Source organism: Scyliorhinus torazame, chromosome 22 (assembly GCF_047496885.1).
Source record: "Scyliorhinus torazame isolate Kashiwa2021f chromosome 22, sScyTor2.1, whole genome shotgun sequence".
In the NCBI taxonomy this organism is placed as follows: domain Eukaryota; kingdom Metazoa; phylum Chordata; class Chondrichthyes; order Carcharhiniformes; family Scyliorhinidae; genus Scyliorhinus; species Scyliorhinus torazame.
This window is the reverse complement of record NC_092728.1, coordinates 15,508,831-15,533,873: the sequence shown is the minus strand read 5'-3', so window position 1 is coordinate 15,533,873 and position 25,043 is coordinate 15,508,831. Positions and strand designations below refer to the sequence as shown.

At 54.1% G+C, this 25,043-nt stretch overlaps 1 protein-coding gene across 2 annotated transcripts in view; it reads right to left on the bottom strand.

Annotated features, from left to right (window-relative positions):
• The window catches only part of hdac6 (histone deacetylase 6), a 249,740-nt gene that overhangs the window by 33,159 nt on the left and 191,538 nt on the right, over nucleotides 1-25,043 (bottom strand). For both annotated transcript variants that reach the window (XM_072487920.1, XM_072487921.1), the window contains exons 22-26: nucleotides 21,264-21,413; nucleotides 18,891-19,065; nucleotides 16,869-16,937; nucleotides 14,252-14,320; nucleotides 2,453-2,545 (exon numbers count right to left, since the gene is read on the bottom strand). In XM_072487920.1, coding sequence (XP_072344021.1) covers nucleotides 2,453-2,545; nucleotides 14,252-14,320; nucleotides 16,869-16,937; nucleotides 18,891-19,065; nucleotides 21,264-21,413 — 556 coding nt within the window. The remainder of the gene's footprint in view (nucleotides 1-2,452; nucleotides 2,546-14,251; nucleotides 14,321-16,868; nucleotides 16,938-18,890; nucleotides 19,066-21,263; nucleotides 21,414-25,043) is intronic.

Here is a 25,043-nt window from a genome sequence, read left to right as displayed (position 1 = left end):
TTTTTTCTTTTTATAGAACCTCAAGGATAAACCCGAACACCAACAAAAACACAGCCCTCTCTCGCCACTCACCCGAACTCAGTCGCTCACCTAAACTCAGATGCACTCTGTTCCAATCAGCACTCAGTCACTCACCTAAACTCAGATGCACTCTGTTCCAATCAGCACTCAGTGTCTACAGGCACTCCTGCCACACCTTTTGTACCCTGCCTGATTTCCAATGAGCCAATAGGCCCGCTCCAGGAACTGGAGTCTCCAACTGCCACTCGACCTGTAAACTAAGCACTTTTAAATATGCACTCACCTCTCCCAACAACCCTGCAGCCTGTGGCCTGCTCCAGGAACTGAAGTCTCTTTTGCTGCAGGGTGTGTTCTAGTTTCGTTTTCAGTGTTGGAGCTGAAGCCAGACAGAGCAAGAACAAAGAACAAAGAAATGTACAGCACAGGAACAGGCCCTTCGGCCCTCCAAGCCCGTGCCGACCATGCTGCCCGACTAAACTACAATCTTCTACACTTCCTGGGTCCATATCCCTCTATTCCCATCCTATTCATGTATTTCTCAAGATGCCCCTTAAATGTCACTATCGTCCCTGCTTCCACTACCTCCTCCGGTAGTGAGTTCCAGGCACCCACTACCCTCTGTGTAAAAGACTTGCCTCGCACATCTACTCTAAACCTTGCCCCTCTCACCTTAAACCTATGCCCCCTAGTAATTGACCCCTCTACCCTGGGGAAAAGTCTCTGACTATCCACTCTGTCTATGCCCCTCATAATTATGTAGACCTCTATCAGGTCGCCCCTCAACCTCCGTCGTTCCAGTGAGAACAAACCGAGTTTATTCAACCGCTCCTCATAGCTAATGCCCTCCATACCAGGCACCATCCTGGTAAATAAATGTGTACTGCTGTTCTCTCTGCCATCAAAAGACAATCTCTTGATCATTTGGTGAATTCAGAATTATAAATGTTCTCAGTAGTGAATGTAAACCGAACGTGCTTCTGTTGAAAGCTGTTTTTTCTGTCTTCTGGATGTTGTTTGGGAGGCTTAAAGGATTACTTAGTGTTGTATTCTTTGGGGGTTGTATTTGAATTAATGGTTGCTAAGATGTTCCCTGTACGTTTTAAAAAGGTTAACTTGAGTTCATGGAATAAACATTGTTTTGCTTTAAAAAATACTTTTCCATTTCTGCTGTCCCACACCTGTAGAGTGGGCCGTGTGCTCCCCACACCACAATCTAGTAAAAGTTGTGGGTCAGGTGAACTCCATAATGCATTTTGGGGTTCTCTAAACCCTGGCCCATAACGGGGCATTATTGCCACAGAGAAAGTGCAGCGAAGGTTCATCAGACTTGGTCCGGGGACGGTGGGACTCCTACAGAGAGAGAGATCGGGTCAAACTGAGCCTGAATTCTCCAGAGTGTTGAAGAACGAGGGGCGATCCCGTCGAAAACCACAAAAGACTTGAAGGAATAGGGATCGCTGCGGGTCGGATGTTTCCCCCCTGGTCGGGGAGTCTCGCACCGGGGGCGCAATTTCAAAATAAGGGGGGACCGAGATGAGGGGAAATTTCTTTCCCCAGAAGGTGGTGAATCTTTGGAATTCTCAATCCCAGGGGTCCGTGGGAGCTCGGTCACTGATTAGGTTTAAAGCAGAGATTGAGAGATTTAGGGAAGTTTTTATTTTAAACGTCCAATTAAGGGGCAATTTAGCGCGGCCAATCCACCTACCCGGCACATCTTTGGGTTGTGGTGGGGCGAGACCCACGCAGACACGGGGAGAATGTGCAAACTCCACACGGACAGTGACCCGGGGCAGGGATCGAACCCGGGTCCTCAGCGGCATCAGGCAAGTGCTAACCATTGCGCCAACATGCCGCCCTAACTTGAGGGAAGTGAGGGTTGGGCAGCAGATAATGGTCTCCCCAAGCGACATACCCATGACAGAATAATGTGGGGGGGGGGGGGGGGGCAGGACCAGCGGCCCTATTAAAACTTGCCGCACAATGCGACCTCCACTGTGGCAGGGTGTAATTACAGCGTGATGCGTTTACATGCGAGAATTAACAATGGGGCAATAATAACCGCTTACTGTCACAAGCAGACTTCAATGAAGTTACCGCGAGAAGCCCCTAGTCGCCACATTCCGGCGCCTGCTCGGGGAGGCCGGTACGGGAATTGAACCCGCGCTGCTGGCCTTGTTCTGCATTGCAAGCCAGCTATTTAGCCCACTGTGCTAAACCAGCCCCAGTGGATGTTCGGGACGTTAAGGTGGACGTTTAGCTGCGCAGGTAGGTGCGCTAGCATTAGGACGTGTGTGTGTGTGTGTGTGTGTGGGTGGGGGGGGGGGGGGGGGGGGGCTCGAGTCACATGTAGGCCAGACTGGGGGAAGGGCATTGGATGTTTTTGTTTTAAAACAACGTGTGATGATGGAGGCATTCGGTCAGGTATACGTACTCGAGAAGGGAATTTGCTGCTGCGACCAGGTCGATGACCTCCGGCTCTGCGACACCTGCGGCATGTCTTCCTCCGGTATGTTAACCGTGGGAACTGGGAAGAGACGAGGTAAATGGTACGGTGAAATCGTGATCTCGCCACACAAATAACATCCTTGCGCCCACCGTCTGGTAACGAGCTTGGATTTGCGGGGACCTTACGCAACCGAAGGCGGAGCTACTGGCGGACGGGATGAAGGGGCATGGCCCAGCCACCGCTCGCGATGGGCAGGGCTGGACACACACCCGGCACAACCAGCCTGTGCCTGGGAAACCCCAAACACAGAGTCCAACACAACAGGCATTCCCGTCTTTGGACAACAGTTTGCTGAACGGCCCTCAGTGTGCCAGGAAGCACTCTGTGGAACAATTTAAGGTGGGCTCCAGAGTGGAGCAGCTGCATGCGATGGAAGCTGCATATTGTTAGGACACCGGATGAGAATCCAACTATTTGCAACTTATAAAACTGCGAAGAACTGGAGGTGCAAAGCAGCAGTGATCAATCTGACCAATAGTTTCTTCAATGTGAAAACAGCCATTCATTAAAACTCAGAATTAAACAGCTCAGCATCAAACACATCTCTTTACAATGAACAGATAAAATATGTCTTAAATAAAATAAAAAGCTTTAAATTATTCCTTACACCTGACACTTCATATATTCCAATTAGGGAAAACAATAAATCTCACTCAGACTTTGCAGTGCTCCCTCAGCACTGACCCTCCGACAGTGCGGCACTCCCTCAGCACTGACCCTCCGACAGTGCGGCGCTCCCTCAGCACTGATCCTCCGACACTGCGGTGCTCCCTCAGCACTAACCCTCCGACAGTGCGGCGCTCCCTCAGCACTGACCTTCCGACAGTGCGGCGCTCCCTCAGCACTGATCCTCCGACAGTGCGGTGCTCCCTCAGCACTAACCCTCCGACAGTGCGGCGCTCTCTCAGCACTGACCCTCCGACAGTGCGGCGCTCCCTCAGCACTGACCCTCCGACAGTGCGGCGCTCCCTCAGCACTGACCCTCCGACAGTGCGGCGCTCCTTCAGCATTGACCCTCTGACAGTGCGAAGCTCCCTCAGCACTGACCCTCCGATGGTGCGGCGCTCCCTCAGCACTGACCCTCCAACAGTGCGGGTCTCCCTCAGCACTGACCTTCCCACAGTCCGGCGCTCCCTCAGTACTGACCCTCCCACAGTGCGGCGCTCCGTCAGTACTGACCCTCCGACAGAGCGGTGCTCCCTCAGCACTGACCCCCTAACAGTGCGGCGCTCCCTCAGCACTGACCCTCCGACAGTGCGCCGCACCCTCGGCACTGAGCCTCCGACAGTGTGGCGCTCGCTCAGCATTGACCCTTCGACAGTGCGGCGCTCCCTCAGCACTGACCTTCCGACAGTGCGGCACTCCCTCAGCACTGACCCTCCGACAGTGAGACGCTCCCTCAGCACTGACCCTCCGACAGTGCGGCGCTCCCTCAGCACTGATCCTCCCACAGTGTGGCGCACCCTCAGCACTGACCGGCTGACAGTGCGGAACTCCCTCAGCACTGACCCTCCGACAGTGTGACGCTCCCTCAGCACTGACCCTCCGACAGTGCGGTGCTCCCTCAGCACTGACCCTCCGACAGTGCGGTGCTCCCTCAGCACTGACCCTCCCAACAGTGCGGCGCTCCCTCGGCTCTGACCCTCCGACAGTGTGCCGCTCCCTCAGCACTGACCCTCCGACAGTGCGGTGCTCCCTCGGCACTGACCCTCCGACAGTGCGATGCTCCCTCAGTACTGACCCTCCGACAGTGCGCCGCTTCCTCTGCACTGATCCTCCGACAGTGCGCCGCTCCCTCAGCACTGACCCTCCGACAGAGCGGCGCTCCCTCAGTACCGACCCTCTGACGGTGTCGGGCTCCCTCAGCACTGACCTTCCGACAGTGCGGAGCTCCCTCAGCAGTGACCCTCCGACAGTGCGCCGCTCCCTCAGCACTGACCCTCCGACAGTGCGGTGCTCCCTCAGCACTGACCCTCCGACAGTGCGGCGCTCCCTCAGCACTGACCCTCCGACGGTGCGCCGCTCACTCAGCACTGACCCTCCGACAGTGCGGCGCTCTCTCAGCACTGACCCTCCGACAGTGCGCCGCTCACTCAGCACTGACCCTCCGACAGTGCGGCGCTCTCTCAGCACTGACCTTCCGACAGTGCGGAGCTCCCTCAGTACCGACCCTCTGACGGTGTCGCGCTCCCTCAGCACTGACCTTCCGACAGTGCGGAGCTCCCTCAGTCCTGAGCTTCATTAGCACATCTCAGCCCCCTCCCTTAAATAAATACATGGGTTGTTATACTGGCTTGACCAAGTCATGTGGCCAGGTGTGAGGGTGGCTGGACGGGTGTTAGGGGATGGATATTTGCACTGAGATTTGCCAATCGAATTAATTCCAATCTCACGACCCTGATGGTAGCCGTTCGATGATAAACCCTGACACGGCTTCAGGTGATGGGGATGTGTTGAATCATCGCAAAAGGCTCTCCTCCATACTACAGAAAAATAGGCACACTTGACAGAACTTAGCCCACAATGCCGGACTTAAACATCTCCATACCCTCAAAGATAACAGGACAAAATGCCAGGAATCAGCAGCTTCAGAGGCCGCAAGGACACCAGGAATTGTGGTTAAGGACAGGAGTGGCGGGCAAGCGGGTTGGAGGACCCACGAGACGAGGAGTCCCCTGGCCTCCCTCGAGAGAGAGAGAGAGGGAGACGGACGACCCGGAAAACAAGCTCCCCGCCCCCAGCCAGGCGACGGATGGAAGATGTTCCTCACCAAGGAACATAAACTCAATGAAAGGTGGCATCAAGGCCAAGATAAAGGCGAGAGTCAAGGTAGCGGTGACGGAGACGCTAGCTGCCATGCAGACGGTGCTCGGCAGCACGGGGAGGGAACTGGAGCCCCAGGGAGCTCAATTCGAGAGCTGGAAAAGGCGGAGCACAGCGACTGAACCGTTGCCATGGAGACCGAGGCCAAGAGGTGGGTGGCTGCCCAGGGGAGCCTGAAAGGGAAGGTTGGGGACCAGAATAGGTCGAGGGGGCCGAACATTTGAATAGTGGGTCTGCCAGAGGGGATCGAGGGCAGGTACCCAACTGACCACGTGGCCAAATGCTGGGCAACATGGTCCGGAGGGACAGCTGCCCCAAACCCGCCCGAGAGCGGCAGGGCTCACAGGTCGCTCGGAGGCAGGGGAGCAGCCGAGAGCGGTAATAGCCAAGCTGCACAAGTACCAGGACTGAGGAAGAATCCCTCGCTGGTCTCGACAGACGAAGCTTGCAACAGGGAAGGCCATGAAATCAGAGTCCATCGTGACATTGGGTTGGACCTGGCAAAGAGCAGAACCAAATTTTTTTAAAAAATAAATATTTTATTGAAAGTTTTTGGTCAACCAACACAGTACATTGTGCATCCTTTACACAATATTGTAACAACACAAATAACAATGACCTATTTTATAAACAAAAAATGAATAAATAATAAATAACAAAAATGAAAACTAACCCTAATTGGCAACTGCCTTGTCACAAGTAACACTCTCCAAAAATATAATTTAACAGTCCAATATATAATTATCTGTCGCAACGACCTATACATATTATATAGTATATATTAACAACCCTGAGAGTCCTTCTGGTTCCCCCACCCCCCCCCCCCCCGCACCCCCACCCACCACCCACCACCCACCCCCCCCCCCCACCCCCACCCACCACCCCCCCCCCACCCACCCCCCCCCACCCCCACCCACCAGCCACCCACCAGCCACCCCCCACCCCCCCCCACTCCTGGGCTGCTGCTGCTGCCTTCTTTTTCCCATTCCGTCTATCTTTCTGCGAGGTATTCGACGAACGGTTGCCACCGCCTGGTGAACCCTTGAGCCGACCCCCTTAGGACGAACTTAATCCGCTCTAGCTTTATAAACCCCGCCATGTCATTTATCCAGGTCTCCACCCCCGGGGGCTTGGCTTCTTTCCACATTAGCAATATCCTGCGCCGGGCTACTAGGGACGCAAAGGCCAAAACATCGGCCTCTCTCGCCTCCTGCACTCCCGGCTCTTGTGCAACCCCAAATATAGCCAACCCCCAGCTTGGTTCGACCCGGACTCCTACTACTTTTGAAAGCACCTTTGTCACCCCCCATCCAAAACCCCTGTAGTGCCGGGCATGACCAAAACATATGGGTATGATTCGCTGGGCTTCTCGAGCACCTCGCACACCTATCCTCCACCCCAAAAAATTTACTGAGCTGTGCTCCAGTCATATGCGCCCTGTGTAATACCTTAAACTGAATCAGGCTTAGCCTGGCACACGAGGACGACGAGTTTACCCTGCTTAGGGCATCTGCCCACAGCCCCTCCTCGATCTCCTCCCCCAGCTCTTCTTCCCATTTCCCTTTTAGTTCATCTACCATAGTCTCCCCTTCGCCCCTCATTTCCCTATATATATCTGACACCCTTACCATCCCCCACCCATGTCTTTGAGATCACTCTGTCCTGCACCTCTTGTGTCGGGAGCTGCGGGAATTCCCTCACCTGTTGCCTCGCAAAAGCCCTCAGTTGCATATACCTGAATGCATTCCCTTGGGGCAACCCATATTTCTCGGTCAGCGCTCCCAGACTCGCGAACTTCCCATCCACAAACAGATCTTTCAGTTGCGTTATTCCTGCTCTTTGCCACATTCCATATCCCCCATCCATTCCCCCCGGGGCAAACCCATGGTTATTTCTCATCAGGGACCCCCCCCAAGGCTCCAGTCCCTCCCCTATGCCGTCTCCACTGTCCCCAAATCTTCAGTGTAGCCACCACCACCGGGCTTGTGGTGTAGTTCCTCGGCGAGAACGGCAATGGGGCTGCCACCATAGCCTGTAGGCTAGTCCCCCTACAGGACGCCCTCTCTAATCTCCTCCACGCCGCTCCCTCCTCCTCTCCCATCCACCCACTCACCACTGAAACACCAGCGGCCCAACAATACCCACTTAGGCTCGGCAGTGCCAGCCCCCCCACTATCCCCGCCACGCTGCAAGAATCCCTTCCACACTCTCGGGGCCCTCCCGGCCCACACAAAACCCATGATGCTCTTTTCAATCCTTTTAAAAAAAGCCTTCGTGATCACCACCGGGAGGCACTGAAACACAAAGAGGAATCTCGGGAGGACCACCATCTTAACCGCCTGCACCCTCCCTGCCAGTGACAGGGATACCATATCCCATCTCTTGAAATTCCTCCTCCATTTGTTCCACCAACCACGTTAAATTTAACCTATGCAATGTGCCCCAATTCTTGGCTATCTGGATCCCCAGGTAACGAAAGTCCCTTGTTACCTTCCTCAACGGTAGGTCCTCTATTTCTCTACTCTGCTCCCCTGGATGCACCACAAACAACTCACTTTTCCCCATGTTCAATTTATACCCTGAAAAATCCCCAAACTCCCCAAGTATCCGCATTATTTCTGGCATCCCCTCCGCCGGGTCTGGCTGGTATAGTAGCAAATCGTCCGCATACAAAGATACCCGGTGTTCTTCTCCTCCTCTAAGTACTCCCCTCCACTTCTTGGAACCCCTCAACGCTATTGCTAGGGGCTCAATCGCCAGTGCAAACAATAATGGGGACAGAGGGCATCCCTGCCTTGTCCCTCTATGGAGCCGAAAATATGCAGATCCCCGTCCATTCGTGACCACGCTCGCCATCGGGGCCCTGTACAACAGCTGCACCCATCTAACATACCCCTCTCCAAAACCAAATCTCCTCAACACCTCCCACAAATAATCCCACTCCACTCTATCAAATGCTTTCTCGGCATCCATCGCCACTACTATCTCCGTTTCCCCCCTCTGGTGGGGCCATCATCATTACCCCTAACAGCCTCCGTATATTCGTGTTCAGCTGTCTCCCCTTCACAAACCCAGTTTGGTCCTCGTGGACCACCCCCGGGACACATTCCTCTATTCTCATTGCCATTACCGTGGCCAGGATCTTGGCATCTACATTTAGGAGGGAAATAGGTCTATAGGACCCGCATTGTAGCGGGTCCTTTTCCTTCTTTAAGAGAAGCGATATCGTTGCTTCAGACATAGTCGGGGGCAGTTGTCCCCTTTCCTTTGCCTCATTAAAGGTCCTCGTCAATACCGGGGCGAGCAAGTCCACATATTTTCTATAGAATTCGACTGGGAATCCATACGGTCCCGGGGCCTTTCCCGCCTGCTTGCTCCTAATTCCTTTCACCACTTCTTCTACCTCGATCTGTGCTCCCAGTCCCACCCTTTCCTGCTCTTCCACCTTGGGAAATTCCAGCCGATCCAAGAAGCCCATCATTCTCTCCCTCCCATCCGGGGGTTGAGCTTCATATAATTTTTTATAAAATGTCTTGAACACTCCATTCACGCTCTCCGCTCCCCGCTCCATCTCTCCTTCCTCATCCCTCACTCCCCCTATTTCCCTCGCTGCTCCCCTTTTCCTCAATTGGTGTGCCAGCAACCTGCTCGCCTTCTCCCCATATTCGCACTGTACACCCTGTGCCTTCCTCCATTGTGCCTCTGCAGTGCCCGTAGTCAGCAAGTCAAATTCTACATGTAGCCTTTGCCTTTCCCTGTACAGTCCCTCCTCCAGTGCTTCCGCATATTGTCTGTCCACCCTCAAAAGTTCTTGCAGCAACCGCTCCCGTTCCTTACTCTCCTGCTTCCCTTTATGTGCCCTTATTGATATCAGCTCCCCTCTAACCACCGCCTTCAGCGCCTCCCAGACCACTCCCACCTGGACCTCCCCATTATCATTGAGTTCCAAGTACTTTTCAATGCACCCCCTCACCCTTAGACACACCCCCTCATCTGCCATTAGTCCCATGTCCATTCTCCAGGGTGGGGGCCCTCCTGTTTCCTCCCCTATCTCCAAGTCTACCCAGTGTGGAGCGTGATCCGAAATGGCTATAGCCGTATACTCCGTTCCCCTCACCTTCGGGATCAACGCCCTTCCCAGCACAAAAAAGTCTATTCGCGAGTAGACTTTATGGACATAGGAGAAAAACGAGAACTCCTTACTCCTAGGTCTGCTAAATCTCCACGGGTCTACACCTCCCATCTGCTCCATAAAATCTTTAAGTACCTTGGCTGCTGCCGGCCTCCTTCCAGTCCTGGACTTCGACCGATCCAGCCCTGGTTCCAACACCGTATTAAAATCTCCCCCCATTATCAGCTTTCCCATCTCTAGGTCCGGAATGCGTCCTAGCATCCGCCTCATAAAATTGGCATCATCCCAGTTCGGGGCATATACGTTTACCAAAACCACCGTCTCCCCCTGTAGTTTGCCACTCACCATCACGTATCTGCCCCCGTTATCCGCCACTATAGTCTTTGCCTCGAACATTACCCGCTTCCCCACTAATATAGCCACCCCCCTGTTTTTCGCATCTAGCCCCGAATGGAACACCTGCCCCACCCATCCTTTGCGTAGCCTAACCTGGTCTATCAGTTTCAGGTGCGTTTCCTGTAACATAACCACATCTGCCTTAAGTTTCTTAAGGTGTGCGAGTACCCGTGCCCTCTTTATCGGCCCGTTCAGCCCTCTCACGTTCCACGTGATCAGCCGGGTTGGGGGGCTTCCTACCCACCCCCCCCCCCCCCCTTGTCGATTAGCCATCCCCTTTTTCCAGCTCCTCACCCGGTTCCCACGCAGCTGTATCTCCCCCAGGCGGTGCCCCCCCGCCCATCCTCTCCCATACCAGCTCCCCCCTCTCCCCAGCAGCAGCAACCCAGTAATTCCCCCCTCCCACCCCCCCGGCTAGATCCCCCGCTAGCGTAATTACTCCCCCCATGTTGCTCCCAGAAGTCAGCAAACTCTGGCCGACCTCGGCTTCCCCCCGTGACCTCGGCTCGCACCGTGCGACGCCCCCTCCTTCCTGCTTCTCTATTCCCGCCATGATTATCATAGCGCGGGAACCAAGCCCGCGCTTCTCCCTTGGCCCCGCCCCCAATGGCCAACGCCCCATCTCCTCCACTTCCCCTCCTCCCCCATCACCACCTGTGGAAGAGAGAAAAGTTACCACATCGCAGGATTAGTACATAAAACTCCTCTTTCCCCCCTTTTTAACCCCCCTCTTCGCCCCCCACATTCGCCCCACCACTTTGTTCAAACGTTCTTTTTAATAATCCGCTCATTCCAGTTTTTCTTCCACAATAAAGGTCCACGCTTCATCCGCCGTCTCAAAGTAGTGGTGCCTCCCTCGATATGTGACCCACAGTCTTGCCGGTTGCAGCATTCCAAATTTTATCTTCTTTTTATGAAGCACCGCCTTGGCCCGATTAAAGCTCGCCCTCCTTCTCGCCACCTCCGCACTCCAGTCTTGATAAACGCGGATCACCGCGTTCTCCCATTTACTGCTCCGAGTTTTCTTTGCCCATCTAAGGACCATTTCTCTATCCTTAAAACGGAGGAATCTCACCACTATGGCTCTGGGAATTTCTCCTGCTCTCGGTCCTCGCGCCATCACTCGGTATGCTCCCTCCTCCTCCAACGGACCCGCCGGGGCCTCCGCTCCCATTAACGAGTGCAGCATCGTGCTCACATATGCCCCGACGTCCGCTCCCTCCGCACCTTCAGGAAGACCAAGAATCCTCAGGTTGTTCCTCCTTGCGTTGTTCTCCAGTGCCTCCAACCTTTCCACACATCGTTTCTGATGTGCCTCATGCGTCTCCGTCTTCACCACCAGGCCCTGTATGTCGTCCTCATTCTCGGCTGCCTTTGCCTTCACAACCCGAAGCTCCCGCTCCTGGGTCTTTTGTTCCTCCTTTAGCCCTTCGATCGCCTGTAGTATCGGGGCCAACAGCTCTTTCTTCATTTCCTTTTTGAGCTCTTCTACACAGCATTTCAAGAACTCTTGTTGTTCAGGGCCCCATGTTAAACTGCCACCTTCCGACGCCATCTTAGTTTTTGCTTGCCTTCCTTGCCGCTGTTCTAAAGGATCCACTGCAATCCGGCCACTTTCTCCTCCTTTTTTCATCCGTATCCAGGGGGGATTCCCTTCTGGTTTACCGCACAGTGTTTTTAGCCGTCAAAATTGCCGTTGGGGCTCCTATCAAGAGCCCAAAAGTCCGTTTCACCGGGAGCTGCCGAAACGTGCGACTCAGCTGGTCATCGTCGCACCCGGAAGTCCGAGCAGAACCGAATTTAACCACCAAAGGGGGGCGCCTGTACAAGAGCAAGATCAGATTCGGGATGTTATTCCCGGACAGGCTCTGGGTAAGCTACCAGGGCAAAGAACATCATTTTACTCCACCCAGCAGAGGTGCATGAGTTTGTTCGTAAGAATGGTCTGGGCAAGAAGCGAGAGGCAGCGGTGAGGAAGACACAGAGAAACGAAAGGATGAAATGGGACAGTTTTGCGAGGACTGCATCGCCTCGCTATGAACAGGGGAACAAGCCGATAGGAAGGCGGGGGCGAGGGCAGCAGGAGAGGGTGAGGAGGAGGAGACAGCAGGGACACTGGCAGAGAGGGTGTAGGAGCGGGACAGATCGGGGCCAGCACACTGGCCAGAAAGCTGGCGCCGGGAGGTATGAGAGAGGGGAGGCCGCGGCGCACCTCCCACCTGGAACGTCAGGGGACTTAACGGCCCAGTGAAAAGATCCTCAGTCTTCGCGCACCTGAAAGCCGACAGTCTTCCTCCAAGACATACACCTGGGGGAGAAGGGCCGACTGCGGGTCAGGAAGGGCTGGGTGAGACAGACCTACCATTCCTGCTGTGGGACGAGGGCCAGGCGGGTAGCCATAGTGATAATTAAGAGGACGGTGTTCACGGCGACGAGGGCGGTCACGGATCCAGGGGGAATCGTACGTCATGGTCAGCGGTGTCCTGGTAAATGTGTACGCGGCCAACTGGGATGAAATCGCAGCACGGTAGCACAGTGGTTGGCAACAGAATGTTCTCTGAGGCCCTGACCGTAGAGCTTCTGGCGAATTGGAAAAAGCTACACATGGACTTTAACCTGCTATCCACCAGGAAGGCAGTGCACCAACTCCGCCAGACACAGGGGATTTTTTTTTACGAACACGGAGAAAAGGCTAGCCACCTGCTGGCTCACCAGCTGAGAAAGCAGGCAGCCACGAGGGAGATAGGGCAGGTGGAGGATAGCAGAGGCAGACTGGTACTTAACCAAAAAAAGGTCAGCGAAGCATTTGAGGCCTTCTGCCGGGAACTGCACACCTCTGACCTGCACCCTGCCTCCAACGCCAACACAGGCCACAATATTGCTGATACCCAAAAAAGGACAAAGACCCAACGGAATGCGGAACTATAAACCCATTTCGCTGCTGAATGTGAACGTGGAAATACTCGCAGAGGTGCTGGACAGGCGACTGGAGAACTGCGTACCAGAGGCTTTGTCAAGGGTAGACAGCTGACTGCAAACATCAGGTACCTGCTGAATGTGATAATGACCCCATCTGGGGAGAGAACACCAGAGGCGATCGTCTCCCTGGATGCAGCCTTCGACTGAGTCGAGTGGAAATACCTCACTGAGGTACCGGAGCGGTCTGGACTAGGGAAAGGGCTCACCTCATGGGCGAGACTCCTGTACAACGCCCCCAAGGCGAACGTACGGACCAACACCACCAGCTTCGACTACTTCCAGCTACACAGAGACACAAGGCAGGGATGCCCGCTGTCTCCCCCCCGTTCGCCCTGGCAACTGAACAACTGCGGTCGCCCTGCGAGACGAGAGAGGTTGGAAGGGAATACGAAGAGGGGGCAGTGAGCACAGAATGTTGGGCTCTGCGGATGAGCTGCTCGCAAAACGGCATGAAATAAACCATGAAGCTTCTGGAAGAGTTTGGGGTCTTCTCGGGCTACAAACTCAACCTGAGCAAAAGCGAAGTTTTCCCGGTGAACCCGAGAGGGGAAGGGTCAGAACTGGAGGGTCAACGATTTAAAACAGCCCCAAAATACCTGTGGATCGAGATTGCCCACGACTAGACACGGAGCCACAAGTGGAATCCGATCAGTCGGATGGAGGAAGTTAAAAAGGATCTGCAGAGGTGGGCTGCACACCCGCTTTCCCCGGCAGGGAGGGTGCAGACCATCAAGATGAACGTATCTCCCAGGTTCTTCTTCCTGTCCAGATCCCTAAGGTCCTCTTTCGTTCAATAGATAAGATGATGATGGCATTCGTGCGTGCGTGAACAAGAACAAAGAAACGTACAGCACAGGAACAGGCCCTTCGGCCCTCCAAGCCCGTGCCAACCATGCTGCCCGTCTAAACTAAAATCTTCTACACTTCCTGGATCCGTATCCCTCTATTCCCATCCTATTCATGTATTTGTCAAGGGGGGGGGGGCTTCTCCAATCGCACGCCGGGGGGGAATTGGGAGAGCATCGCTCACTTGTGAATTACGAATAACCATCCATTGTGGACTTGGGAAAAGACCCTGAAACAGTGAGTGGTGGGGTGGGGGTGGGGGGGAATTCAACACAGACGAAATTGACACGTACACTGTAATTGGCACAGTTACCCTTACTGCTTTTCTAGTGTATAACATGCAAATAACTTCCAATAAAAACATTTTTTTAAAAGGTAACTTTTCTCGTGGACACAGAATAGCGCCATCCACTGGAAGTAGGTGTGTTTGCACCGTGACTGGTTTACATAGGCAGCTCCCTTTCTAAGTGTTGATATGGGTGTACAGAACATGGTTAACGATACTCAGCGACAGTCAGCCGGGGCTGGCCGTTCGTGAACACACTTACCCTGCTGCTGCAGCCACATTGACGTTCTCCGGCTTTGCGAAACCTGAACGCGGGTTTCCGGAGCGGGAGCTGTGGGCACGAGGAAAGAGGGCGATTTGAAGTGGGCGGCAACAACACTTGTTTATGTGCTTATGGGCGGCTCAGGGTTCCGCAGGGTGGCACGGTGGCGCTGCGGTTAGCACTGCTGCCTGTGGCGCTGAGGCCCCGGGTTCGATCCCGGCCCTGGGTCACTGTCCGTGTGGAGTTTGCACATTCTCCCCGTGTCTGCGTGGGTTTCACCCCCACAACCCAACGATATGCAGGGTAGGTGGATTGGCCTCGCTAAATTGCCCCTTAACTGGAAAAAATAAATTGGGTGCTCTAAAGCGATTTCAAAAAAGACTCCGAGTTCTGCGATGTCTTTCTCAACCTTGGGAAGATCCTAAAACGCCAATTTTGGGCCTTTGAAGGCCAATCACCAGGAAAGGCTGCAACTACGCACAGCAAGATCCCACATGCACCCCCGCCATGCCAACCAGTTTGATGTGACATTGGTTGATGGGCCAATATTGTCCCGGACAACACCCCCCCCCTCCAATATTCTTCCAATGGTGGACATGGGGCTTCAGGGGGCCCACTGGGTGTCCACTAAATGCGCTGTCCAACAGACAGCTTTGCTGGCAGTGCAGCACTCCCTCCATAGGGCACTTTCAGTGTTGGGCTTGGATCTGGTGTTTGTTGTTAATGGTATGTCAGTTAGATTGCTTAGACACACATGTAAAATGCATTGCTTCGTGCGGCACCCTGAGTACTTATAAAGAGAGGCCGCTGAGATTCTGGGTATTGGGAGGCAGGAGGCAGACACAAGTCCTGGCACGGGATCCAATTATTGCCCAGGGGTCTCTGGTTTGGAGGCTTGGACGCACCTCTCACTCAGAAGCGAGCATTCTAGCCTCTGAGCCACATCGACCCTCCCTGCGCTACTGTATAAACTACTCTTGTTTGGAAGACGCGCCCCTCCGCCTGCCGCGGTGGTGCGCGTACAGAGGCAGGCAAGATCAGGTGCGGCCTTCAGATGGAGCGGGAGGGGTCAGTCAGCTGGGTCGAGTGAGCAGAGGTGCACACGTGGACCAGTCGGCACAGACAAAATCCGCGTGAAAAACGAGACATTCGAAATGCCCGCGACAAATTCCTCCCAACCACTTAAAGCCGCCATTTCACAGCGTCTCCACTGGTGGCGCAATTTCAGCGTGACAGGTTTACATAGGTGGTTCCCATTGTGAATGTTGACATGGGAAACATACAATGGGGACATGCGGCAGTGGAGTCTTTAGCAGATTGAAGCGCTATTGCCATCGCGGACCAGATCCCAACAGTGGCTCGGGTACTTGGCAGGAACCCCAATATTTTATTTTAATTTTGTAAGACTGTGAGGAAAGGACACCTCAGAGAATCATAGGATCCCAACAGTGCAAAAGGAAGCCATTCGGCCCACCGACCTTCCGAAAGAGCACCCGACCTAAGCCCACTCCCCCGTAACCCCACCTAACCCCTTGACGCTAAGGGGCAATTTTATTGTGGCCAATCCTCCTAACCGGCACATCTTTGGACTGTGGGGGGAAGCCGGAGCCCCCGGAGGAAACCCACGCAGACACGGGGAGAAAGTACAAACTCTGCACAGATAAAGAGCCAAGGTAGGAATTGAACCTGGGATCGTGGCACTGTGAGGCTGCGGTGCTAACCACTGTGCCAGTGTCACCCCTAATTCCAGGAGGGATTTCACTAAATCAGGGATATGGTATCTTAAAACAAACATTAGGAACACAGTAGTAAAATATCTTTAACATCACACCAGAAAAGTGCTTGCAATTACCCCTTAAGCAACGCTACTCAATACAGTGAATACCATACCCTTAACTGCTATCTTTATTCCCACTCAAACAACAAAGAAAAAAAAATCTCTGCTCTCAATCCACTGTTAAACCACTGACACTCAGGAATACTTGCTTTAGAGATGCTCTTGGAGAAAGAATGATCCTTTGATATTGCTTTAAAGATAAGATCGGACTCCTGTCAGACCCATGCAGAAACTCTGGCTGCATGTTTTCAGCATCTGTTTCTCAGCTTGTTTCAGCACCCCCCCCACCCTGTCCTCAGACAAGTCTGCGCTGCTTTAGGGACTGTCAATCTCTTTTAACTGAACTACAGTGAGCGCAAAACTGCTTCACCTCTGGTCACAGCTTCATTCAGCTCAGAACTGCACTGACCTGCTTTCTGCAAGACGCGCCTGATGCCATAGCCCCACCCAGCAACGGCATCACCGTACCAAGCTAAAATCTAACTAACTCCGCAGGGAATCATTCAGAAGCACAGCAATTCAAGCCTTTTGTGATGGTTTAATTGCACCACCGGCCCCTAGTTTGATTTTCCTTTCAAGCCAGGATTTTAAAAAACATGACTGCAGCAGTCGAACACACGAACGCAGGCCTTTAACCCTTACCGCATCAAACACCGGGAACACGATACCTCTGAAATCCCCCCATTCATCACCAGCGCGCTTGCTGAAGGTCATTCTCTACATTCTGGCAGGGCACGCTGAACCCGGCCATACTCGGGGGTGCCCATTAATTGTACATACCCGGGGAGGAAGTTGGCTGCTGGGCCCATGTCCGACCCTTGGACGTTTTTTGAAGTTCCAGCTCTGGAGCTGTGGGTGGAAATGAGAAAAAAAGGTACAAACCAGCAAAGGTTGCAGCCCCACGAAGAAGAACAGCACTCCGCCGCGTGCGTGCTGCAGACGGGCTTGCCTTTCTGTGGCCCCTCGGGCCCCAAAGCGCTCCACAACTCCTCATCTTTCGCTTGACCTGAAGCGCCGTCACTGCAATCGCGCACAGAATGATCCCAAAAGGCCGGCAAGGCCCAAGCGGCCTGGCGTTCGGTGATTCTTTTCCCCTCCTTCTGTTTATTCTTTCAGAGGGATGGGGGGGGGGGGGGGGGGGGCGTCGCTGGCTGCATGCTCAGCATTGACCGCCCAACCTTAATTGCCCCCTTGAGAAGGTGGTGGGTGAGCCGCCATCTTGAACCCGCTGCAGTCCCCGTGTGGTGTAGGTACAGCCACGGTGGTGTTAGGGAGGGAATATGACCCAGCGACAACTCGGGATGGTGTATGAAGGGTGGGGGGGGGGGGGGGGGGGGGGGGGGGGTGGACGTGCAGGCGGTGGGTGCTCCCCGTGGCGTCTGCTGCCCTCGTCCTTCTCGGGGGTAGAGGTGGCGGGTTTGGGCGGCGCTTGTCGAAGGAGCCTTGGCGAGTGGCTGCCGTGCATCTGGTAGACGGTGCTCACGGCTGCCGCTGTGCGTCGGTGGGTGGAGGGAGTAAACGCAAATGCAGGCCTCAGGATGTCGAGGAAGGTTCCCGCTCATCTCGCATCGCCGGCAAAGGACGTCTTTCACAGCCATGTCGAGAGAACCATGGAATTCCGACAGTGCAGAAGGTGGCTGTTCGGCCCATGGAGTCTGCACTGTGGCCATCTAAAATGGCCGCCCGCAAAGGGTAATGGGAATTGTGGTTGTTGGGCCACAGACAGTACACAACCCCTGTGTATTGAGCAAAGGAAAACCAGACCGGACTGAAACTTGCACCTGTTAAAGGCCAATCACCGATTTCCCCAGGACAATAGACCAAAGTTAAGGAATAGTAACAGTAGCAGACTCCCCGGCGCCGCGTCCCCTTATTTGGAAGGGCACACGTACTTGGGACAATGGTAACTAGGACCCGTCCAGCCATCGAGGTACCCGCCCCGAATTGGCCAGAATCGATTAGGGTGATCGAGACCCTATCGATCCATTGGATCCCGAGTTGGGACCGCCCAGAAGGGCGCGAAAAAGGAGGAGAAGAGGCCCTGTGCCACGAGGGATGTGTCTCTTTTGGGATCGGCCTGTGCCCACACCAATCGCAGCATGACGACCAGCCAAGTTCACCACCGCGATTGCTACCTGAGAGAGAAGAGCCGCAGCCGAGACGAACCTGACGACTTCCAGCCGACACACGTGGGGATAAAGGCCTTATCTACCCGCACAGAGCCGGTCACCCAGCAGTTGAGTAAAGGTTGATAGGTGTGGTTTAATACGGAGCCGCCTGTATCACTGCACTGAGAGATGTCTTGTGTTTAATAATAAACTGTCTTTTGAACTAACGTACTGGTTGTGTGGTCATTTGGTCAATACAAGAAACAGCTTCGCTGACCTTTTTGTGGTTAAGTACCAGTCTGCCTCTGCTATCCTCCACCTGCGCAGGGAGGTGGGATTTACCAGAAGACTTCAGCAAGAAGGGAGACTGGAGAAACTGGGATTGCATTCCGAAAGGCACAGAAGGTTAAGGCGACATTTAACTGACGTCAAAACTGAGAAGGATAGAGAGTACACAGATTGGGAGAACCTGTTCCTCTTGGGGAGGGGTCAGCTCGATACCAAGGGAGTGAGATTAAAGACAATTGGCCGAGGAACTGGGGCGAGGTGCGGCAGGGAAAGAGGACGCTCATTCAAACAGCGAGCGGCTGCAATCTGAGCTCGCTGCTCAAAGGATAGTGGAAAAAACGATCAGCAATCGATTACCAATAACAGATACGGTGGGGTGGACGGTATGGAGAGGGCTGGCACTCACCCAGGAGTCGAAGGCAGGGCCAGAACTTGTGATGGACTGAGACCACGTTGCTGATGGTCTCGGCTGCACTGACAAGGAGCGGTTCTCCCGGCTGGAGATAGGGTGGGGTGTCGCCCAGTAAGGTCCGAGTGCACATGGCCATAGACTCGGAGATTGCAGTTAGATTGTAACCGCCCTGTGGGGCAGAGAGAGAGGGGTTAAGTAAGAGTTCAACGAAGCAGCATCTCAGCTATTCCTGTAAATACTGACACACTCCCCGGGAACACCCCCTGTAAATACTGTCACACTCCCCGGGGACCCCTTGTAAATACTGACACACTCCCCGGGGACCCCCTGTAAATACTGACACACTCCCCGGGGACCCCCTGGAAATACTGACACACTCCCCGGGAACACCCCCTGTAAATACTGTCACACTCCTCGGGAACCCCCTGTAAATACTGACACACTCCCCGGGGACCCCCTGTAAATACTGACACACTCCCTGAGAACACTCCCTGTAAATACTGACACACTCCCCGGGGACCCCCTGTAAATACTGACACACTCCCTGAGAACACTCCCTGTAAATACTGACACACTCCCCGGGGACCCCCTGTAAATACTGACACACTCCCCGGGGAACCCCCCTGCAAATACTGACACACTCCCCGGGGACCCCCTGTAAATACTGACACACTCCCTGAGAACACTCCCTGTAAATACTGACACACTCCCCGGGGAACCCCCCTGCAAATACTGACACACTCCCGGGGGACCTCCTGTAAATACTGACACACTCCCTGAGAACACTCCCTGTAAATACTGACACACTCCCCCGGGACCCCCTGTAAATACTGACACACTCCCGGGGGACCCCCCTGTAAATACTGACATACTCCCCGGGGAACCCCCCTATAAATACTGACACACTCCCCGGGGGCCCCCTGTAAATACTGACACACTCCCCGGGAACACCCTGTAAATACTGACACACTCCCCGGGACCCCATGTAAATACTGACACACTCCCCGGGAACACCCCCTGTAAATACTGACACACTCCCCGGGAACACCCCCTGTAAATACTGACACACTCCCGGGGGACCCCCCTGTAAATACTGACATACTCCCCGGGGAACCTCCCTATAAATACTGACACACTCCCCGGGGGCCCCCTGTAAATACTGACACACTCCCCGGGAACACCCTGTAAATACTGACACACTCCCCGGGACCCCCTGTAAATACTGACACACTCCCCGGGACACCCCCTGTAAATACTGAATTACTCCCCGGGAACACCCCCTGTAAATACTGACACACTCCCCGGGGAACCCCCCTGTAAATACTGACACACTCCCACGGGTCCCCCTGGAAATACTGACACACTCCCAGGGGACCCCCTGTAAATACTGACACTCCCCGGGGACTCCCTGTAAATACTGACACACTCCCCGGGAACCCCCTGGAAATACTGACACACTCCCCGGGAACACCCCCTATAAATACTGACACACTCCCCGGGGACCCCCTGTAAATACTGACACACTCCCTGAGAACACTCCCTGTAAATACTGACACACTCCCCGGGGACCCCCATTAAATACTGTCACACTCCCTGAGAACACTCCCTGTAAATACTGACACACTCCCCGGGGACCCCCTGTAAATACTGACACACTCCCTGAGAACACTCCATGTAAATACTGACACACTCCCGGGGGACACCCCTGTAAATACTGACATACTCCCCGGGGAACCCCCCTATAAATACTGACACACTCCCCGGGGGCCCCCTGTAAATACTGACACACTCCCCGGGAACACCCTGTAAATACTGACACACTCCCCGGGACCCCCTGTAAATACTGACACACTCCCCGGGAACACCCCCTGTAAATACTGACACACTCCCCGGGAACACCCCCTGTAAATACTGACACACTCCCCGGGGAACCCCCCTGTAAATACTGACACACTCCCCCGGGACCCCCTGGAAATACTGACACACACCCCGGGGACCCCCTGTAAATACTGACACTCCCCGGGGACTCCCTGTAAATACTGACACACTCCCCGGGGACCCCCTGTAAATACTGACACACTCCCTGAGAACACTCCCTGTAAATACTGACACACTCCCCGGGAACCCCCTGTAAATACTGACACACTCCCTGAGAACACTCCCTGTAAATACAGACACACTCCCCGGGGACCCCCTGTAAATACTGACACACTCCCCGGGGACCCCTGTAAATACTGACACACTCACCGGGGACCCCCTGTAAATACTGACACACTCCCCGGGAACACCCCCTGTAAATACTGACTCAGTCATGTTGGATAATGAAATGGCCCTCCGCTACAGGATATACAGGGAAGCTTCACGTACCTCGAGTGCCATGACGACCCTGCCCCCTGCCAGGCCCAGCAGCATGTGTGTGAGGTGAGCGTAGCATTCAGGGCTCACTTTACAGCCACCCAGCGGATCACCTTGAGCCGCATCAAATCCAGCCGAGACCAGCACTAAGTCTGGTTGAAACTGGAGACAAAGAGAGAGGGAGAGAGAGAGAGAGAGAGATAAGTTCACAGGCATTTGGTCCCCTCGGCCTTGCCCCCCAATCCCCTTCCCGTCCCCCACCATTCCATACTGTGGTGGGTGATCTTCCAACTCGATTCCTGTTCCCCCCCTCCCTCCTATCCCTCGATTCTCTCAGTGTCCAAAAATCTCCGCCTCGACTGCAAAGCTTGCAGTCTCTTGCGTGGAAAATCCCGAGTGCACGTGACTCTCAGAGCGATGATGTTTCTCAGGCCTCTCGTTCCAAAATGGCCTCCCCACCCCCTTCCCACCCAACTTACCCTGAGACCATGCCCGCAAACTGCCGCCCCCGTGTTCCTCTGCTGTTATCTGGCAATGTAGCTGTGTTCACTGCGATTAGCTCTCTGCCACCGCTAAGAAATAGGAGGCCATTTAGCCCCTCGATGCTGCTCCCCCTAATGAAATTCGATAAGGTCGTGTCCGATCTCGATCGGGGCCTCAATTCCACTTTCCTGCCGGTCTCGGGTAGCATTCCCCCCCCTCATCGATCAGAAATCTGCCTCACTCGACCTTGACTAATCAGCCGCAGCCTCCGCTGCTGTCTGGGGGCGGGGCACAGGCTGACCCCTCTCGAGAGAAGAATTTGCTCCTCATCTCCGTCTCCAATGGGAGACCCCCTTATTCTCAAGCTGTGACTCCCCCCCCCACCCAGTTCTAGATCCCCACCCCTTGTAGTGGGGGAACACCCTCTCAGCATCCACCCTGTCAAACCCCCAGCCCCACAGAATCTGACAGTGAAATAAGTTCGCCTCTTGTTCTTCAAAACCCCGATGGGTACAAAGGCCCCGACCTGCTCAACCCTTTCATCAATCGGACAAACCCCCTCCCCCACGCCCCGTCCCAGGAATTGGCCCCGCGAACCTCCTCTGAACGGCCCCTGATGCTGCAGTTCCAACCTCCTGCCTGTTGCGGCGCTACCGGTTATACTAGGCGGCGACAGGGGCCTTGTGATAACGTCACTGGACTGGTAACCCAGAGGTCTAGGCTAATTGCTCCGGAGGGGGCGGGTGGTGGTGGTGGTGTGGGGGAGAACCCGGGTTCAAACCCCTGCTGGTGAGGAATGGGATCAGTGCTCTAATGGGAAACACATATGAACTGGGGATCAAGGTGTGCAATCAGGGTAGAAATAAGGAATAGCAAAGGGTAGAAGTCCCTGGTAGGAGTAATCTATAGGTCCCCAAACAGTGCGGCACAGTATAAACCAGGAAATACTGGGGGCTTGCAAGAAAGGTACGGCAATAATCATGGGTGATTTTAATATGCACAACAACTGGAAGAATCAAATTGGCTAGGGTAGCCTGGAGGCAGAGTTCATTGAATGTGTTGGAGATCATTTTGGAATAGTATGTTCGGGAACCAACCAGGAAGGAGGCCACTGTGGATTTGGTATTCTGTAATGAGGAGGGATTCATTAATGGCCTCGCAGTTCAGGATCCACGAGGGAGTAGTGACCGTAGTATGGTAGAATTCCAGATTCAGTTTGGGGGGGAGAAAGTGCAGTCCCACACGAGCGTTCTGGAATTGAACAAAGGAAATGACACAGGCTTGAGGACAGATTGGGCCCGTAGAGACTGGGCAGGAAGGCGAAAAGGCAGGACAGCTGATGGGCAGCGGCAGTTGTTTAAGGAGATACTCAATTCCTCACAACTAAAATATCTCCCAGTGAGGAAGAAAGATGGGAAGAGGGGAAACAAACACCCATAGCTAAACAATGAGGTCAAGGACAACATAGAGACCAAAACTAAGGTGCATCATATTGCAAAGGCCAGTGGCCGGCTGGAAGGTTGGGAAACCTTCAAACATAAACAAAGGGATACTACAAAAGTAATAAAAAAAGCTCAGGTAAATTACGAAAGAAAACTAGCGCAGAATATTCATAGCAAAAGTTTCTACAGGTACTGGCAGGCAGGCTGGAGGAGTGCCTCCCGAAGGCGAGAGGTGAAGATCAGACGGGGTTTGTGAGAGGGAGACAGCTCTTTTCGAACATTAGGAGGGTATTGAACGTGGATAGGGCACTGGTGGAGGAGAATGAAACAGAGGTGGTTGTGGCGTTGGGCGCCGAGAAAGCGTTTGACCGGGTAGAATGGGGGCACTTGATGGCAGTTGGATGAAAATTGCTTATTGTCACGAGTAGGCTTCAATGAAGTTACTGTGAAAAGCCCCTAGTCGCCACATTCCGGCGCCTGTTCGGGGAGGCCGGTACGGGAATCGAACCGTGCTGCTGGCCCGCCTTGGTCTGCTTTAAAAGCCAGCGATTTAGCCCAGTGTGCTAAACCAGCCCCTGGAGCGGTTTGGGATTGAATCGCGATTTGTGGACTGGGTAAAGCTACAGTATGAGGGCGAGTGCCTGCACAAATAACATCAGCTCGGAATACTTTACTCTCCACCGTGGGACTAGGCAGGGTGTCCTATTGTCCCCCCAGCGGTTTGCAATCGCGATTGAGCCATTGGCCATCGTGTTAAGAAGTTCAGGGGTATGGAAAGGGATAGTACGGTGGGCGGGTGTGAATAGAGCAGAGGGTGTCCTTGTACACCAATGACTTGTTGTTACCGGGTGTCGGAACCGGGTGTGTCAATAGGGGGAATACTGGAGCTGCTTCGGGGGCTTGGGTCTTTCTCGGGGTACAAATTAAATCTGGACAAGAGTGAATATTTTGTGGTGTCTCTGCCCATGGGTGGGGGGGGCCATTATGTAGGGCAGGGACTCACTTTAGGTACCTGGGGGTGCAGTTTGCCCGGGAGTGGGCGGGGGGGCTCCGTAGGTACAACATTTCTAGTTTGGTGGGGAGAGTGAAAGCTGATCTGGCAAGGTGGGACGGTCTCCCTCTGTCACTGGCGGGCGGGTACAGGCGGTTCAAATGAAGGTGTTGCCGAGATTTCTGTTTATTTTCCAATGCCTGCCGATTTTCCGGCAAAAGGCATTTTTTAGAGAGATTGAAGGGATGATTTCCTCATTCATACGAGGAGGAAAGGTGGCCAGAATTAATAAGTTGCTGCTCCAGAGAGGAAGGCAGGCAGGGGGTTTGGGTCTTCCGAACCTGATGTATTACTACTGGGCGGCGAATGTGAAGAAGGTGCGGAGCTGGGTCAGAGAGGTGATTCCCAGTGGGTCAGAATGGAGGAGAGTTTGTGTAGGGGGTCGGGATTGAAGGCGCTAGCAACAGCGTCGCTCCCGACGGCCCCGGGGAAATACTCAGGGAGTCCGGTAATAATAGCTTCATTGAGAATTTGGAGGCAGTTTTGCCAACACTTCGGGTTGGGGGCAGGGTCAAGGGAAATGCCGATTCGGGGGAACCACAGATTTGAGCCAGGGAGGTGGGATGGAAATTTTCAGAGATGGGAGGAGAAGGGGATTAAGACACTAAAAGATTTGTTTCTTAGGGGTCGGTTTGCAGGGCTGAAGGAGCTGGAAGCGAAGTATGGGCTGGAGCAGGGGGAAATGTTTAAATACATGCAGGTTTGAGATTTTGCCAGAAAGGAGATACAGAGCTTCCCGGTAGAACCGGCCTCCACATTGCTGGTGGAGGTGCTGACGACAGAGGGACTGGAGAAGGGGGTAGTGTCGGCGGTTGA